Source organism: Falco punctatus, assembly GCF_963210335.1.
Source record: "Falco punctatus genome assembly, chromosome: 12".
Lineage (NCBI taxonomy): Eukaryota > Metazoa > Chordata > Aves > Falconiformes > Falconidae > Falco > Falco punctatus.
This window is the reverse complement of record NC_137592.1, coordinates 2,280,765-2,298,011: the sequence shown is the minus strand read 5'-3', so window position 1 is coordinate 2,298,011 and position 17,247 is coordinate 2,280,765. Positions and strand designations below refer to the sequence as shown.

General features: G+C 46.2%; 1 protein-coding gene across 5 annotated transcripts in view; it reads right to left on the bottom strand.

Annotated features, from left to right (window-relative positions):
- ANAPC1 (anaphase promoting complex subunit 1) overlaps nucleotides 1-17,247 on the bottom strand; it is a 60,295-nt gene that overhangs the window by 21,294 nt on the left and 21,754 nt on the right. For 4 of the 5 annotated variants that reach the window (XM_080408358.1, XM_080408359.1, XM_080408361.1 and 1 more), the window contains exons 29-47: nucleotides 16,406-16,497; nucleotides 16,094-16,228; nucleotides 15,849-15,931; nucleotides 15,618-15,696; nucleotides 15,106-15,180; nucleotides 14,273-14,349; nucleotides 13,944-14,034; nucleotides 13,797-13,850; nucleotides 13,286-13,479; nucleotides 12,850-12,936; nucleotides 12,177-12,294; nucleotides 11,256-11,333; nucleotides 10,749-10,816; nucleotides 8,978-9,116; nucleotides 8,511-8,597; nucleotides 7,834-7,929; nucleotides 7,292-7,490; nucleotides 6,678-6,812; nucleotides 2,575-5,642 (exon numbers count right to left, since the gene is read on the bottom strand). In XM_080408358.1, the coding sequence (XP_080264484.1) occupies nucleotides 5,527-5,642; nucleotides 6,678-6,812; nucleotides 7,292-7,490; nucleotides 7,834-7,929; nucleotides 8,511-8,597; nucleotides 8,978-9,116; nucleotides 10,749-10,816; nucleotides 11,256-11,333; nucleotides 12,177-12,294; nucleotides 12,850-12,936; nucleotides 13,286-13,479; nucleotides 13,797-13,850; nucleotides 13,944-14,034; nucleotides 14,273-14,349; nucleotides 15,106-15,180; nucleotides 15,618-15,696; nucleotides 15,849-15,931; nucleotides 16,094-16,228; nucleotides 16,406-16,497 (2,003 nt within the window). In that variant the 3' untranslated portion in view covers nucleotides 2,575-5,526. Of the gene's footprint in view, nucleotides 1-2,574; nucleotides 5,643-6,677; nucleotides 6,813-7,291; nucleotides 7,491-7,833; nucleotides 7,930-8,510; nucleotides 8,598-8,977; nucleotides 9,117-10,748; nucleotides 10,817-11,255; nucleotides 11,334-12,176; nucleotides 12,295-12,849; nucleotides 12,937-13,285; nucleotides 13,480-13,796; nucleotides 13,851-13,943; nucleotides 14,035-14,272; nucleotides 14,350-15,105; nucleotides 15,181-15,617; nucleotides 15,697-15,848; nucleotides 15,932-16,093; nucleotides 16,229-16,405; nucleotides 16,498-17,247 lie in introns of those variants that run through there. The other variant, XM_080408362.1, reaches the window with a different exon arrangement.

Here is a 17,247-nt window from a genome sequence, read left to right as displayed (position 1 = left end):
GCTGGCAGCACCCCAGGGATGCCAGGTCCCTGCTGCCATGCCCCGGGGAGATGCGGTCCCCCAGGGCCCACATGCCATGAGATGCCACCGCCTGCATCGCCCCTGGCGCTCAGCTGCAGAAATCAGTACGGGCAAAAGCAACAACCCCAAAACGTCCCATCAGCCAGCCGGGATCCCACGGGATGGCCGATTTGCCGGGCACGCTGGCACCTGCCCTCCCGCAGAGCAAAAACCGAAGTCGCTAAGTCACAGCAAAACCATGAAAGCAAAACCACAGAGCCCCGAAGTGCCTCTGAGTCACTCCCCCGGCCGCCACCACGGCCCCACAGCCCTCCAAAACTCGTCGCCACCTGCAGCCGGCCCCAAACTGCCGAGCTGTGCTCAGCCCGCTGGCACGGCCCGGGCCAGGCTGCGCATCTGGCGGGTAGCAGAGCCCCCTGCCCTGCCGGCAGCCATCGCCCTCCCACCGCGCGCTGGGCACAACGGGGCAGACCCGCGGCCACCGGGCACCCCGCATCCGCCACTGAGCCAAAACCCACCCTGCAGCCCCCGCTTGCCCGCACCACTTCCAGCCAGAACACTTCCTTCGCCTCTTCCCTGTAAAATCGCCCGTATTTTTTATTATTATTATTTTAAATTGTGAAAAGTACTCATGTGAAACTTGAATGGAGATGAAACATTCACAGAAAGTGCTACGGGGATTAGTCACCGGTTGTAACATCTCTATTTACATGAGTCATGGAAGGTGGCTGCACTGCTCTTAAATTAAATCCCCGCCAGATTTTTGGTTTTTGGGCTGTCCTCGGGAGACCTTTCAGTGACTTTTCTCCAGTTCTGAGCAGAGCTGGCAGCGTGCTCACCGAAACGCCCGCAGGAGCAGCAAGGGCTTTGCCGTGGGATTACGCAGCAGCCAGGGCCGGAGGTGATGCCCGGTGGGCAGGATTTGCCCCCCCCCCCCCCAACCACCTAATTCTCCCATCCGTGCCCAAGATGGGAAGAGGTGGCAGGTGCCAGGGAACGATGGGCACCCGGGTGATGGCAGGGGCCAAGCGGCGGCCACGGGCCCCACAGAGGTGCCGACAGCGGTCTGTGCTGCCGCAGGGCTGCGTGCCCCAGCTGAAAAAGGGAACTCGTCCGGGAAGGCGGCGGGGCAGGCCCGTTATGAACGGGCGCCGTGCTCCAGTGGCCACAAGACCACGGCACCGGGGAACCTCCATCCCCAGGGCCGGTGGCAGAGCCCTGGGGCAGCGCACGGGTCCGTACATGCGCTGGAGATGCCGCGCTCCACCCCACCCCAGCCTGACCACCAAAGGCACACACCGATGGGGGTTAGAAGCCAAGAAACACCAAGGAGGAAAAGAAACAGCCTGCGTGGGGCTGGAGGGGGAACACGCTGCCATGGGGTGCCCCCGAGGCCGAAAGCCGAGCGAGGGAGGGGGCAGGAGGGGGGAACCCAGGCTCCTGCGGGCACCCCTGAGCTGCTCAACCCCTTGCAGAGCCACTGGTCCAGGACAGCCATCAGGAAAGGGGAGGGACCCCAAGCAAGCAGGGTCTGGGATGTAGCGGGGGTGGGGTGGGGGGTGTGTGCGTTTCCTCCCCATGGCATAAAGGGGCAGGTGCCAGGTGGTGGGACCCCGGGAGTGGCAGGAGGACACCTCACTGCTGCCTCTGCTTGCCCAAAGCCCAGGGGAGAGCATGCAAACAGCTTGTGAGCGCGGCGTAAAAATAAAAGCCCAGAAAGGTGACTAAGCACTCTGGGTAGCGAGGCATGACGCCAAGGCGCCCAGCCGTGAGCTGCCGCCCGCGGGTACCCAGGCACGGGACCCCGGCGTGGCAGCAAGAGCCCCTCAGGTGGTGCTGATGGGTGGCAGCGAGCCTCCTGTCTGCCCCATGCCCGTGCCGTGCCCGAGCAGAGCTGCTGCCCTCTGCCAAGCCCCCAAGGGGCCCAGCAGCCCAGCTCCCACCCGCAGGCAGGGCAGAGACCAGAGGCAGGTCCCAGGGTTGCCCCGAGGACCCCCCAGCCTGGGGCTCGCCCGGGGGCTGGATGGGGGGGGGTCCCCCTGCCAGCAGGTGCGCACCCCCCTGCAGTAGGGGCGAGCAAGAGCTTGCAATGGACCTGGGGGAGGCTTCAAGGGGCTGGGATGCCAGGAGATGCAGAGGAGGAAGGGGGGGGACCCCTTTCTATTGAGCAGAGGGGGGTCCCCAGGTGCTGAGACTGCCCCTGCTTTGCACCCTGCACCTCCCAGGGTACCCCCGCAGCCCTCCTACTGCCCCCCACCCCCTGCCAGGGCTCCCCACGCAGAGCCCCCCACACGGCCCATGGACCTGCAGTGGGATGAGGCAAAGCCTGAACCCCAACCAGCAGCCAGCGCTCAGTTTAAATACGCAAAATGTAAAATATTCACCCTCCAAGAGCCTGGCCCAAGCAACACACGGCAGCGCGAGGAGCAGAAGGCATTGCAAAATCTATCGCATATATAATTATTTATTTTGCAATTTATGGCCAGCAGCTAAAGTAACCAGCATTTCAAACCACTTGCAAAGCCTTGCCCGCAGCAGTAAACAGCACCTTACCCTGGCAGGCCGGGGGAGCCCGGGGCTGAGGCAGCCCCCCAGGGCTGGAGGGAGCTGGGGGCTCCACGTGGGGCTGGGAGAGCGGAGCTGGCATTTGTAACGGGCGCCAGGCACCCCGAGGTGAAACTCCCCCGCTGCTCTGCCCAGATCATTGGTCCAGGTCGTGGCGGCGGCTGCTTTCAAATTCTGTTAAACCTTAAAAAGGAAACAGGAAGCCTCTCGGCTCCTGACCTCATGCAGCTCGAGAGGCTCATGCACACACGCACTCGCACACCCACACACTCTCCTTCCTACCCAAGGCCCCGGCCGTGGCAGGCGGGGTAGAGCCCTGCCCGGGGCACGCTGTGCTCCTGGCGTCAGGCTGGACCTGTGAGCATCCCACCCCTGGCTGCACGGGGAGGTGCTTCCTCCAGCCCCAGAGAAGCTGCACTTTGCACCCCCTTGCAGGGGCTTGCATAAAGCCTGCTTTACTTGTCCATTTTGTCTGTGGTCAAATGCATCTTCATCTTCCAGCTCGCCAAGCCACCAGGCAGCGTTAGGCTCATGGCAGCCAGACCACAGCCCCCTGGCACCAGACTGCTGTCCAGAACTCCTCTGAACTCAGGACAAAACCCCATTTATGCAGGGGAGTGAGGCATGAGCACACCACCCTTCAGTCCAGGTTTCTCAGCTTTTCACTCAATATCCAGCATTAGCATTTTCTGCTCTTCCTCCTGCAGCATGCACAGGGCAGAAAAGTAACAGATAAACCTGCACGATGCATGTTTGGGGGGGGGGGGGGGGGGCGGGGAGGGCAGCTTTAGGAAGCTGAAATACATTTGTCCTCAGAAAAGTGAGGGGTGGAGAGCTGGGGAAAGCACAGTTACATTCGTTTTGGGAAGTGAGTGCTTAATGCTTCACATTTCCTCAATTTAGGAGGAAGAAAAACACTTCCCCGAGCTGCAAGGGAGTGTGCACAGCCCTGAGCCCGGCCCGAACTGCCATCCTGGGGAAGGAGCGGCCAGGACCACAGGTTCTCCTCACTTGTCAACAGATCTGTTTAATTCACGTAACAAAAATGGCACTTTCCGAGTAAGAGTTCTTTTTGTTTTTTTAAAAAAATCCCACAACCTAAACTGCAATGTCTCTGTGCTCCAAGTGTCAGAGAGGCACTGCAACGTGCTCCCTTTCCAAAAATCTCGAGGCAAACCCTCACCCCAGGACATCTCCTGTGCACGGTACAGGAACTTCCCCCGGGACACATCTGATTGCCTCTTGCGCTCGCTGCTCCACCCACGAGCCTGTTGTGTGCCGGCTCATCCTTTTTTGCCACCCCTGCCCTGAGCTGGAGCCAGCAGCAGGCTGTGGGAGCCCATCGCCCCCAGGACACTGGAGGCAGCTCTTGCCTGCGGAGAGAATCCACCCGCTCACTCCCCGTCACAACGCAGGGAGCTGTGTCAGCTCCTCCCTAACAGGCATCCCAGCTACGGCTCCAAAGCCTTTCAGCTCGGAGCTTTGCCCATCACCTTGGTTAAAAAGACTTAACCTCCCCTGAAACAAGACACTGACTTTCCTATGTGGGTTCCCAAGGAAATGAGATCAACCTCTGAACAGCTTAAAAAAAAATAAATAAAAAAGGGGTGGGGTTGGGATTTGTCACAGGCTCCACATGGTTGGAGCTCAGGTCCTTCCTTCAGGCCATCTTAACCAACTGAAAACCTTATTTAATACACATTCTTTTCAATAAAATTTAGAAGGTCTGTAAAATTTTTCTACTTTTGCTTTCTGCATAATCACTCCTAGCTGTCCTCCTCCATCCATTTGTCCCCTCCCTAAAATCCTTTGGCTTCCCTACTTGAGGGTTTGAAAAAAAAAAAAAAAAAAAAAAAAAAAAAAAAAAAGGGGGGGGGAGGGGACACCAAGACCAGCACAAGTCTCACAGAATAAGATCACATTTTGAAACTTCAGAAAAAGTAGAGTCCAACAGCTTGGCTCTGGCTGCTTTTCTAGTAGTAATCATTCAACCTCTGGCTGCTTTTATTGGAGTAACTCCACTTTTTTTTTTTTTTTTTTAAATGAAAAATTAAGTGCCTGGCCCACCCAGAACAAATAGAGAACCAGCCACACTCCAAGTTCAGTGCTCTGGGGAAATGCATAAGGCATCACAGCCGAGATGAAGGAAACACAAACGAATGCCCAATTATTTAAATTGTCTGTAAGCAGTTTCAGTTCTTGCCCAGACATAACGTAACATCGTGGAGGCAGGTGTTTTCTCAGCAGCCACTGACTAATTGCAGAACAAAGATTAGAAAAAAAAATAAGAAAAGATGTAAACAGTGCAGTAGCGAGTATGTTGCAGATGAGTCGGAAGAGAGCAATTTATACTTACAGAGTATGTTTCAAAGGATACTATACATCTCCTCCATAAGTGTACAAAAAAAAATAATCCCATGAATGAGACTGAAAGATCATGCCAGTTCTTGAAAAGCATACTTGGCATGACGCGAGCAGCATGGTAGGTGGCTTGCTTTCCCTTCCAGCCTGAGACCCAAGAGGAAAAGCAAGTCTGGTGTCTTCTGGGCTGCCTATCTCCTGGGATCTACAGTACCACGTGGAAACAGATTAAGATACATCACAAGCAAAAAAGTTATAAAACCAAGGAAACCGTATGGTTCCCAGCCAAGGTTTTTTTTTCAGAATTCTCCACAAAAAGGCATATTTGTAAACAATCCTTAGTTACAAAAGTAAATTTATTCTTACTTCAGCTTTACAATTTTTTTTTTTAAATTCATTGTAACAATTTATAAATAACTCCTGGTCATAGTCACCACATCCAGGGACAAGTTTGAAGTTTGTGTTGTTTGAGAAGTTACAAAATTAAGTACGTTTTACCTGTATGTTTTTGAAAAGCACGAAACAACACATAGCTGGCTCTGTCGGTCAGTAACCGCACACAGAACGAATGTCATGGACCTACAGCACCATGGACTGGGGATTTCTAAGCAACAGAGGAGCGAGCCTTAGTAACGCACGAACCGGCATATTCAACTGCTTGAACTTGGAAAGCAGCTCAGAGAAGTTCGTGCTTCCTAAAGAGATTAAAGAAAGGAAGAAAATGAGCACGAGTGGGTATAACTTGTCCAATAAAAGAACAGTCAACAGAAGAAGGACAGCTCGCCAGCGTTCTGAGTGGATCTTTGGAGATGTGCTCACTGCTATTCATTTTGCTGCAGTGCTGGTGAAAAAGTTAATTTTTATGTTAGAATTTTAAGAAATCCCAAATTCCATTAATGTAGCAGGAGCTCCCAGAACAAAAGCGTGTAACAGCTGGAGAGGACACAGAAACCCAGGAGTTCCATAAAGGTCTTTTGACCTCAACAGATACCCAGGTACCTGACTGGAAAACATCCAAAACCAGACACGGGAGCCTGCACGCTCAGGGTGCTGCTGCTGGCACAGGACCCCCAGGCTGGGGGCTGCGGCCACTGGGAAGCCTTTAGCAACAGATTCCTCTCACCATGGAGGTGGTACCATTCGTGTCATAACCGTAAGCAAGCCTGGGAGTTCCCCAAATCAAAGCCCAGCTGCATTTCTTTTGCAACCTGAGAAACATAGGCAAGCAGAGGAGGATTGGTCTATCCCCAGGTTGAGATGATGGAGGGCAAGAAAAGCTGCCTGGTGAAAGGACCCAGAATTTCCCTGGAACTCAAATCTGACCGCTGCTGGAAACCTAGAAGAGTGGGCAATTGCTCTGATTAGGTACTTACAGGAAAAAGATTTAGGGACCTTGGGGATATGGCTAGCCCAACAAGTACACTTTTCCCTGTCACAGCTCATCTTACCTGGTCCTGCTGCCTGCGAGAACATTATTACCTGCAGGACTGGAAGAAACTAAGACTTTTTTTTATATAGGCTTATTCTGGCTTCTTTAATCCTGCTTAAAGTTTCTACCTTTTCTGTCTAGACTTGAGACAATTAACAAAGAATAAAAATGGACGGAACAGCTTTCAGAGGAAATGCACGCTGTCACATAATCTACAGGATACACTCCTCTCAGGATGCAGGGCCAAGCCAGAACCGTGTCTCCACACAATTCAGAGCGCTGCCCGGTACTCCAGCCTTACCTTCCAAGCCTCCAGCTGCCAGCTGACCTGGTGTCGGGACCGAGTGGTAAATCAGGAAGCAAGCCAGCATGCTCAGCTGAGATTCCTCCGTGGGCTGCCCACTTAGGTAGGAATGCAGAGAGACATCCCCTCCAGCTGCAATACGTAAGACACACTGATGAAATTTAGGGAGCATTTGTGGGAGGAAACAGAAAGACACGACCAACAGTATTTTCACAGAAAAAGCCCGCTGAAAAATCTCCGTCTCCCCACAGAAGGTGGGCTAGGGGTTCGTTTGCAAATCTTCTTTCTGCCATGGCCACCCTACACCCTGTTCCCTGCTGTGGTCACCCCTCACTTTTGCTCCTAGAAAATTCTCCCAGTGTGACGTTAGGAAAGCATTTTCTCTAGGAAAGATAACCTTCCGCATCAACTAAACTTCCCACCAATACAGTCAAACAGTGAATGTTTCACATGGAATGCACTACGCTCAAAACACGTTGTTTCATGACAACATACAAGTGCTTTCCCTTCGGTTACCATCTTTCAGTACATTTGAGACAAAAGTCAACCCAGATCAGCAAGAAGGCTAAACTGAGATCACGGCCGTAGGATTCAAGTTATCTTCTCTATACCTTGAAGCCACTGATCCAAAGTATTATCTATAGTGCATTTCATCACAGGCAGAAATTCAGAGTTCATGAAGAGTCCTCGGTTTGGATTCCTGCTCATCCTTTCCTGGTGACTTCTGGAACTGAAAAATTCTAGCACCAGCTTTATCTGCCACAGCTCAAACGTCTCTGACATTTCTCTTCTTTCTAATCTCCTCACAGCCTAGCAGAGGGGAAATACAAAGTGACTGTGAGAATGTGAACTGGAGGAGGAAAGAAACGTTGCTGTCACAAGCATGAAGTAAATGAATCTTCAAGCCCCGCCTTGCCAAGGGCTGCCCTTCCGAGCACCTACTGAGAAAAACTGCCAGCTAATGTTTCTTGAGTAATTTCAGTTTTCATTAGACTATTTTCCAATTTGCTTTTAAAATCTCTGCCACCTCCCTGTAGCCTTACTAATATGTGTCCTTCCTTTCTGTTCACCATAAAAGCACGTGCAATGAACAATACCTGTTGCCAAAGCATAAAGAAAAAAAAAAAAAAAAAGAAAAAAGCGTTTACTCCACCTGATCTATTGCTATGTATGTGGGCAGCATCTCTGGATTTTCTTGGGTAACACACTCATAAAGAATTGAAGAGAAAAGATCCAGGATTTCCTGTTTCTGATAAAAGACACATGTTTAACAAAGCACACATGTTAGGTACAATTTATTTCAGGTTCTTGCATTGCTCACATTTCCTTCCATTAAAGTTAACCCATGCACTGACATTACATAAATTAATGATAGCTAACAATGCTACACAGCTTGCTTTCATTCTTGGGCTTATGAAAACTACGCATAATACAGCTGTATTTTACTCCCTCTCTTAAGTCATTTCATGCAAAGAAATACAGTGCAAAACACCCTAATTCACCTAATTGCTTCAGGAGACTGAACAGGGCTCTCAGTATTTGTTAAACACAGTCTACAATGAATACAACCGGTGTACACAACTAGCAGCAACTGTGATGTAACTAAATGGGAAAAAACCCACACCAAACCAAAAGAATGCAAACAAAACCAACGAAATGTACAGGGTCAATGCTGTTTTACACCTTTGCATTACAAAACAACCCTTAGAATATTTCCCTGTCCCCACTATTTGAAGGACTGAATTCTGTTCCTCTGTTTAACGTAGGTTTTTCCCCACCTTTTATACATACAACCAAGAAACCATGCTAGTCCACATCTAGCCATCATACCTGGCCCATGTTCACAGTTGGTTTGCAAAAATAATCAGCGAATGAAAACAGAGCAGGATCAGAAGTGAAGGCTGAAATTGCTTCTGGCTAGAAAACAGATTAAAACACACTCTTAAAATGAACTTTTTTGGTTTACTGCACAAATGTAATAGCAGTTTATACCCAGTCCTTCCTTCCCCAACACACAAGTAAGACGACTGTAACCTACACAAAGCACATCATGGGCAAAATGCATCCAACGTGTCTGCCCATGACAAGCGTACATTCACGTAGCTGCTCTTAGCTTGAGCTCGCTGCGTGCCCTCTGAAAGCTGCCAGACTTCCTCTCCCCCAGGCAAAGCAAGTAACTTCAGTACTCATAACCATGCGGCAGAGCTAGGTGCTGGAAGTAAGTAAACACAGCATGACCTGCTGTGCTTCCCTCAGCAGACAGAATTCCTGACAGGAAACTAGTTTGGGAGCAATACCTTGAATGCCCGAGCTTCAGAGGTTCGGTGAGTAACGGTCTGTGCTAAGAGACTGCGCCAGCCCATCGGGTCCTCCTTGTAGGAGAGCTGCCCAGCTCTCAGTTTCACGTACAAGACACCACCCCTTGAAAGAATTGATCTAAAATAACAATGGTGCTTACTTTAAATTGATACATACACACAGTGAGGCAGACCTGTAAAGAAAACGTGAACTCCAACAGCCCGTATGCGCCAATATCCCTGTTTAGGCTTTGTCCTGATGATTTAAACCCTGCCCCACTTGCATATAGATAGGAATCTTGATATTTTCAGGGCAGGCTGCTATCAAACGGTGATGAGATGGCAGGCAATGATGATGAAAAAGGGACAGAGCCCTACTGATATAAGGAATACAGCTTCCTGAAGCTACTGCAGGTTCTTGTTAGACTCCTCTAGGATAAGCTCCCAGCACCAAGGAAAACCACGCAAGTTGGTATTCACAACTTTAAAGGCATGCTGTGATGGGCCTTTCTCCGTGTAAAGAGACACAAACCCAACAAACCTCTGTTATTCCTGACCAAGCCTAAAACCAGAAGTGTGCAGCAGTTCAAAATTACACTATTGCAAAGCAGCTGCATGTTTACCTGACTCAGAGTATCAGCTGCACCATTAACTGTAGGCACCCAGCATCCTTAAAGTAACTAAATTATATGTATTGAAACTAACTCCCTAGCATAACAATATAGCAGCAATTCACATGTAGTAAGATAGGGGAAAATTGTTTCTCACACGTGTATTTATCTCCAGAACACTGCCAGCCAGGTCCCTACCATTCTGAAGGGCTAAGGACAAGATGTTGTGACATGAGAGCTGCCAGATTCAAAGCATCTGGAGACCGAGAGAATAGGTAGGTCCCAAAGGCAGCAAGTTCCTCAGTCACCCACGCTGGTTTCTGCTGTGGCAGCACAGGAAGGCTCTTTTGGACAAACAAGTGCTCAAGTGTGGTAAAGGCTCAACACCAGACAGCAAAGCTGGCCTCTGCCAGTTCTGGTGCGGTAGATGCATCAGCACGTGCCTCCTGATCCGCAGGAATCTGCACTCTGCCTCAGTCCTGTTATCTTTAAAGGCACGGAACAATAGAAGGTGCATTGTAGTGCCTAATTTAATCTCAATAGCGGCATTTAAATGAACTAGAAAACACATGTTACTGGTGAAAGATGCAGCTGGCTTCTTCTGAACTACTCACAGCAACAAGTGACACTGTAGGCTGTTAAATGCAAAGATGAGAATGATTTTACCCACAGATACTGTATTCCGGTAAGATTTCTGTTTTTCACAGTTGCCCGGCGCAGAGTTAAAATGCAGTAAGTGGTACTTTGTATACTTCACGTAACATGAGAAAAATAGTATTTCACAAAGCAGTAACAGTTAGCTAACTACTGTATCAACAGTCTGGGAAACATGACATCACATCAACTCAAAACTAAACTAAAACCATGAGTTTAGATAGTTTCTGGTACTGCTCAATCCCACTGCCAATATCTGCGGTTTTTACTATCAGGTTTTCCCCTGCCCTGTTTTTGCATGAATTATTCACATCAATAGGTGAAACCAACTACACAGTTTCTTTCTTCACCCTAAAGTGCTGTCAAATGCACAACAGCGAACTGATCAAACCCAGACTTCTTTCCAAACCGTAGGTGTTACAAGTGCAGGAGTTGTTTTTTTTTTTAATAAAATAAAATAATATTACAAAGTCGTTATTCAGTTAAGTATTATAAAGAATACTTACTTTAGATGATTTGTTCCCTTGCTTAAATCTATCAATAATTCCCAGTACCGTGGTCCCTTCACTCTGATCTGTCAATATAAGCATTTTTATTACTAGATATAACCAGAATTATCAAATTAGGAGTTTTCTACACAGGCCTACAGTTCTTTCTGGGCCCTTACAAGAACATGTGCCCTTTTACAGTGCTACCCACCCAGAAAACTGAAGGAAGAGCACCTAGCTTTGTGTCTCCTACAGCAAAGCTTTTTGGCACAGGGAACTCCCTGCTGCATCAGATCTTGAAAGCATTATGATCAAGACCAAACAGAAGCATGTGGTATTATTTAACACGTGCTCCATAGTGACAGAATTGTCTTTGGAGCCATTACTATGGGACAATGTTGTCGCAGGTCTGGCTAAGGGTGGCCAGGGAATCAGTGAAAAGTCACTAAGTCTCTGTTTTTGCACTGTTTGCGACACAAAAACCGGGTGATTAGATTCTTCATTAAAATGGGAGACTTCCTTTACCTGCTTCAGTAAGTGAAGCTCTGGAAGAAGTGTGGGTGCCATCAGCTCCTCGGTGGTTTCTGCATACCACTGTGTGCCCTTCAAAATGCCACCAGCATTCATGTATTAGCAAAGCTCATTTTTGTGTGAAAAGAAAGGAAATTTGCATCTCATTTATAACAGCTCCATTGGCACAAGTCAGTCAGTTTCTGTTCCTAAGTTTGAGTAAACACATGACTCGGCATTGCCTTTAATGCCAGGAAAATGCAAGCCTAAATTAAAGGTGTATTTCCCATGGATGGATCAACACATAACACTGCACAAGTCAGGCATGTTTCAACTGAAATCTGAAGGTTTGAGAAGTAAACTATTTCACAATCACACAGAACTCTTTGGCAGAACCACAAGGGATCCATGCTGCATCTCTTCTCCCCTGAAATCCCAAGAATCCTTTCTTTAGTGCTTCCATGAGCATCACCTATCTCACATAAGCCTGTACAAAATAAACCCTGCAGAAAGGATCTTCCCCAAAAGGTACATAATGCAAGCACCAAGGAGAAACACGAAGTTGTCCGTTTCAGAAGAATTAGGAGAAGGCTTTTAAAACCACAGATGGTTCCAACCACCTCTGTGCCTTTGAAAGTCCTTCCTCTTCAGAAAGAGGACTATGACCCTGGCTCAGTCATTACACACTTGACTGAAACTTGTCCTGTATTCTGCTCTCAAGGTGACATCAAAGCACATGTAAGGTTTGAGTGGGTCGAGCACAACCCTTCAATTATTTGCGTAGAATTCAGGTTGTCTCCACCACAACTTGAAAACAAACCCAAGACTGCTGGCCACAACAATGAAAATAGTGTATCTTTGGTACATCAGAGTCTTCAGCTGTCTCCCACACCTTCTCAAAGGCCTTTGCTCCTTATTGCCTCCCAGACACATTACCTTATATGTAACCTCTATCAGCGCGTAACAAGGAGTGTTTGAATCCACATCAACAGGTGTCAGGAGCCTTGGTTCTGCTGCCAGCACGTACAGATGACGCAAAGCCTGCAGGTGGTACCTGTGTGTGTGAATAAAGGATTCAGCACCGTGCAGTACAGGTCGGGAATAATCCCCAAATACCTAAGCACACACAGCTCGATAGCCAGATACAGCTGTGTTGTTAAACGAAAGAGAAATTTGTAGTAATGTAGTAGTTTTTTGGTTTGTTGTTGTTGATTTTTTTTTTTTTTTTACACGTATGGGTTAGCTAACAGAATAGGACTTAATGAATCTTAACTAAAACCGGTAGAGAGTCACAAACGCACAGATCTTGCATGAAAATCTTTTCAGCTGAGCGAACGGCAACGTTCAAGTCACAGGAATGCAGCATAAAGCCTCAGCAAGCCTGTGTGCATTCCCTCACTGTTCAAAGACCTCTACCTTCATCTTGTATCTTCACTTACTTCTTCTATTTTGGTTTTTTTTTTGTTGTTTTTTTTTTTTTTTAAAAAAAAGCAAAAAAATTTATTTACAGAGCACCTAGGTAAAAATTTTAGAGCATTTGTCTCTAGATCACATCTTTTGTAGGAGGAAGATTTAGCTTAAGGAAATATGAACCCTAGCAAACCCTTACCGATTGTCTGTGCTGTGAACAGGGAAGTGAGGGTACAGAGCACAAAGGAGAGCAGCAATTGAAGAATTTGAAGTGCTCAGTGAGTATCTGTAGAAAAACATTATACATTAGTTTCTGTGCAAACAGACACTGGCCACTAGCACAGGTGCTCAAAACATTTTGGTGTTCCAGGGAAGGAAAGTAGCAAAGCCAGGCAAGTAATTTACAGCAGTCAAAATAAACACAACCCAGAAACATTCCCATGGCATTTAAGTAATGCAGTATCTAGAAGGCAACAGGACTTTCATTTGCAATAGAAGAGGGCTGTATGCATCCATATGTTACATAAAAAGTAAATAAACAAAAAAATCAAGTAAACCGCACACTGCTCCAGCTTTTGCAGGTGAGGCGAAAGAAGAAAAAAAGAAAACACCTGTCTTTGGAAATGGCAAGTTACCTTCCTCCTCCCAGAAAGAGGAGCCCCAAAGCCATGTGGTGAGCCAGGTGGAACCCATAGTTCATCTCTCCACCTGTCTTCTTGTGCATGAAACGGCAAAGCTGAAGGACTTTCAGGTTTCCAGAGCCGGCCATCACCATTGCGAGAGAAAGCAGCAAGACGCTCAAACATGTTTCGAGATTATAGTGACCTGTCTTCAAGTAGAATAGGGAAAGCACTATTACACTTCTGTGGTCAAACACACGTCAGTCTAATGTGCTGCTTTCTACCCCAGAGTTCAAAAACCACATTCCACAGAAAGAGGGAGAGGGGAGAACCAGCAAAGTCCTTAAAAATGATTCTCAGCTCTGCCACAGCTCTGCCACATTCTAAATAGTAATAAAATGTAAAACGTAATATAGAAAAGTAAAAGGAATGGTTTTATTTCCATTAAGGTTTTGGTGAAGGTTATCAAAGTACGTTACACAACAAAGCCTCCTTTTCATTGAGAGAAAACTAGAAAAAAACTTACTATTGAAGCTGTTGGTGCTGACAAACATTTCAGGAAGTCTGTTGCATATTTGTACTGGAAAGAAAAGAAATGCATACTAAATATAGATACAAAAGATAAGTTATAGCTCTATGGAAATTAAAAGGAAAAAAATTAAAAGCCTCTTACCAGGCATTTAAATGCTGCCAGATTTTCTGAACCAGCAAATCGAAATCCCAGTGACAAACATGCTCCAGCAATGATGTAGACATGAGCTTGCCTAATAAGCAACATAAACAGGAAATGACTAAATGTTTCTTTTCCTCATCTGAATATGCATCACAAACTCCTTTATAATTAAAAAAAGGGAAAATTAAAAAGACAGACTTACCCTTTACAGAAAACAGAGAGTAAAATTCCGTAAATATCAAGGGAGAGGTTTTTGTGCACCCTGGTATCTCTCTAAAAATAGTTCAGCTGCATTTTTCAGAGGAAGAATTTTTTTACATGTTACTTACGCCAGTGTTTCTAAACTCAAGTCTTCAGATGAAGGCAGCTCCGTTGCATGAAGAGATATACTGTTCTCTCTTATGATCTATAAAAAACATAAGAGTTGGAAAAATTAATCCAGGGGAAACTGACTAACTAACTGAAACTCTGGGCATCGAGGGTTCGTAAGTGATACTAAACAGGTCTGTTCCACCGGCATAGAAAAAGCTGGCTTGTTCTTTCCCCGCCCCCCCCCCCCACGTGCTATTGCTCCATCATACATCTGATCCAAAAGGGACACCTTTCAGTGCTCCTGGATCTGGTCCCTTAAAGATTTCTAAAACAACAGCAAGATTGTGGCAGAACATGATGTTACTGTATGGATTCAAATATGAAAGAAAACAGAATAGAATGAGACCTCTAGAGACCATACAGACCACCAACGTCCTGTATTTCTGACAGATACCTATCTATATGGTCTTAAAAATTCCATACAACTTATCTGGGAAGATCTCACTGTTGAAAAATTATTCCTAATGCTCAATTGAAACCTCCTTGCAGCAGTTTTGCACCTGGCTTCTTGCTTGGTCAATGTGGAGAGAAGTTCCCTTTCTCTCCCTGGCACCATTTTCTGGCTTGAACAGTTGCACCCCTCCTCAATCCCCTCCTTCCTAGCATGATGGGATGGGAATCCCCAGTGCTCCCATAACGGCCCAGGAATCCAATGTAACAGTTATCTCTATCACGCAAACACAATTAACATACATTTTCTTGTGCAGCTGACATGAATACAGAAATGTTCACCTGCAGAACAATCGAGGTGTAAAACTGGGAAGTAAACGCATTAAATGCAAATACCTACCTGAGGCACGTTGCTATTAACCCACTTGGAATCGGGCCAGATGTCATCCCACAAAATCAGGCATCGAGCCAAGGTCTAAAAAAAAATGAGAAAGCATAAGAAAGAAAAGCCTACACAAACGGCATTTTTTAATGTACTAACTACATCCAGAAACACAGACAATCCAGCTACCCACTAGCAACCTTTTCAATGTTTCTCAGCCTTCATACCAGAAATTACAAAATAGCTTTTATTTTAAGAGATTCAAACCCTGCTTGCAGGGGAAAAAAAAAAATAAAATATAAAAACCCACACCACAAGATAAATCCTTGCAAGGTCTGTATCTTTAGGTGGTAAACTGAAATAAAAATTCATTATGTACTTAACAGATGCTGAGGCCTAACTTATTTATCTGTGAAATTAATTTGTGAGAAGCTAATTCTTGATGATAGGCATGTGGGCTGGATTAAAAAAAAAAATTGTATTTTTGTATCGTTAAGTAGACCAAGAAATTAAACAAAAGAAAATCTTACCCTCAATAAAAGGAACTCTGGTTTAACAAAGTCCAGCAAATACATGGTATCTGGTGCTTGAAGCCAGTCGGCAATAGATCTACAGAGCACAGTAAAGGAACAGGGTTTCCACATCGTACTTCAGCAACTCACAAGACTGAGTAACCCACACAAAGCAGAGCTGACATTACGGCAGTTTAAATTGTCACCACAAGTTACTGCAAAATGTTTGAGCAATTCCAAGGTTAATACCTGTTATTAGTCTTTAGGTAGATCATAGCAAGCGCAAGTGTGGCACCCGGACAAGTCACATCCACATTTATGGTATCTCCCTCCTGTGAAAACACAATGCAGGCTTTCAGAGCAGCTGGCTAGGAGGGCAGCGACATGTAGTGATGTGTATGTGTTCCAAGTCACTTGATGCACCGAGACACACACCTCAGACTTCTAACCATTGCTATTTTCAGCTTAAATGAGCAAACACCATCACCACATACCTTGATTTGATAACTGGGGGACTTGTGCTTCTCTCTGTGCATTCCTGCTTGGAATCGCCTGTGACCCCCAACCATGTACTGGTAAAGCTGCTCAGGAACATTGAGGTCCGACATACCTATCAAATTACTGCCGTGCTAAGGAATGAAGAGGAGAAGAAATAATATGGAAGTGGCTTCCATATGTACGAGAAAGAAAAAAAATGCTTTCAGCCAAAGGCAATTGGGCATCAAGGATGAAACAGCTCTTATTAACCCACCCTCTCTATATAAATCCTTCTACTATTTTTAGTTGAAACGAAGAGAAGTACTTACCCCTAGGCAAACCATGCCTAAGGCTAGCCCAGATGCAAGTGAATAGGACTCTCTGTCTGTGCAGTACTCCATTTCTGGTCCTGGGGGACGTCCTGGAGAAAACAAAACAGTGAAATTAATCTTCTAAAATTTCAGCTAAGTAAACATTGTTTAATTAAGCACTACACTCCTAATGAAATGAGAAACAAACAAACAGAAAAAAAATCTGTCCCTTCTCAAAGTCAGGAAAGTTCTCAGTGGAATTACATGTAATTAACCCATCCATCACCAAATGATAAACCCCTCCAGAAGCAGTATATATTGCTAAATGATATGGCTGGAGTTCAGAGACGCAGTGAAAATGCCACATCACAACTGCGTATACTTGAAGACCTCTGAACCTATCCAAATACTGTCACACAGTTCAAAAGCTGTTGCTAGAAAAGATTGTGTATATGAAATTACTAGAAACATAACAGATACAATTTCACCCTTAAAATTTATCCCATTCTCTATTTAATAAACCACACAGTCTCTTAACTAAGGTTACGTATAAACACGAATAAGAACTTAACTGTTACAAATAAAATCAGAACAACTGTGTACAGAATGAGGACAATTCAGATCAGAAATCTACTGTTCAGAATCAGCTCTTAAAGGCTACTGCTTAGAAAGCCTTAAACAAAATTCAGAACAGGAGAATTGACAACACGATGGCTGTACTTCCACCAACCTAGGGAGCCAAAAAGACTGTCCTTGCAAGAGGAAAGCATTTTTTACCCACGCAGTGCCTCAGTCTCTAGTTTCTACAGTGGCAACTACCTCATGGAGACGTGAAAAACAAAAAATGTCTAGGAAGCATC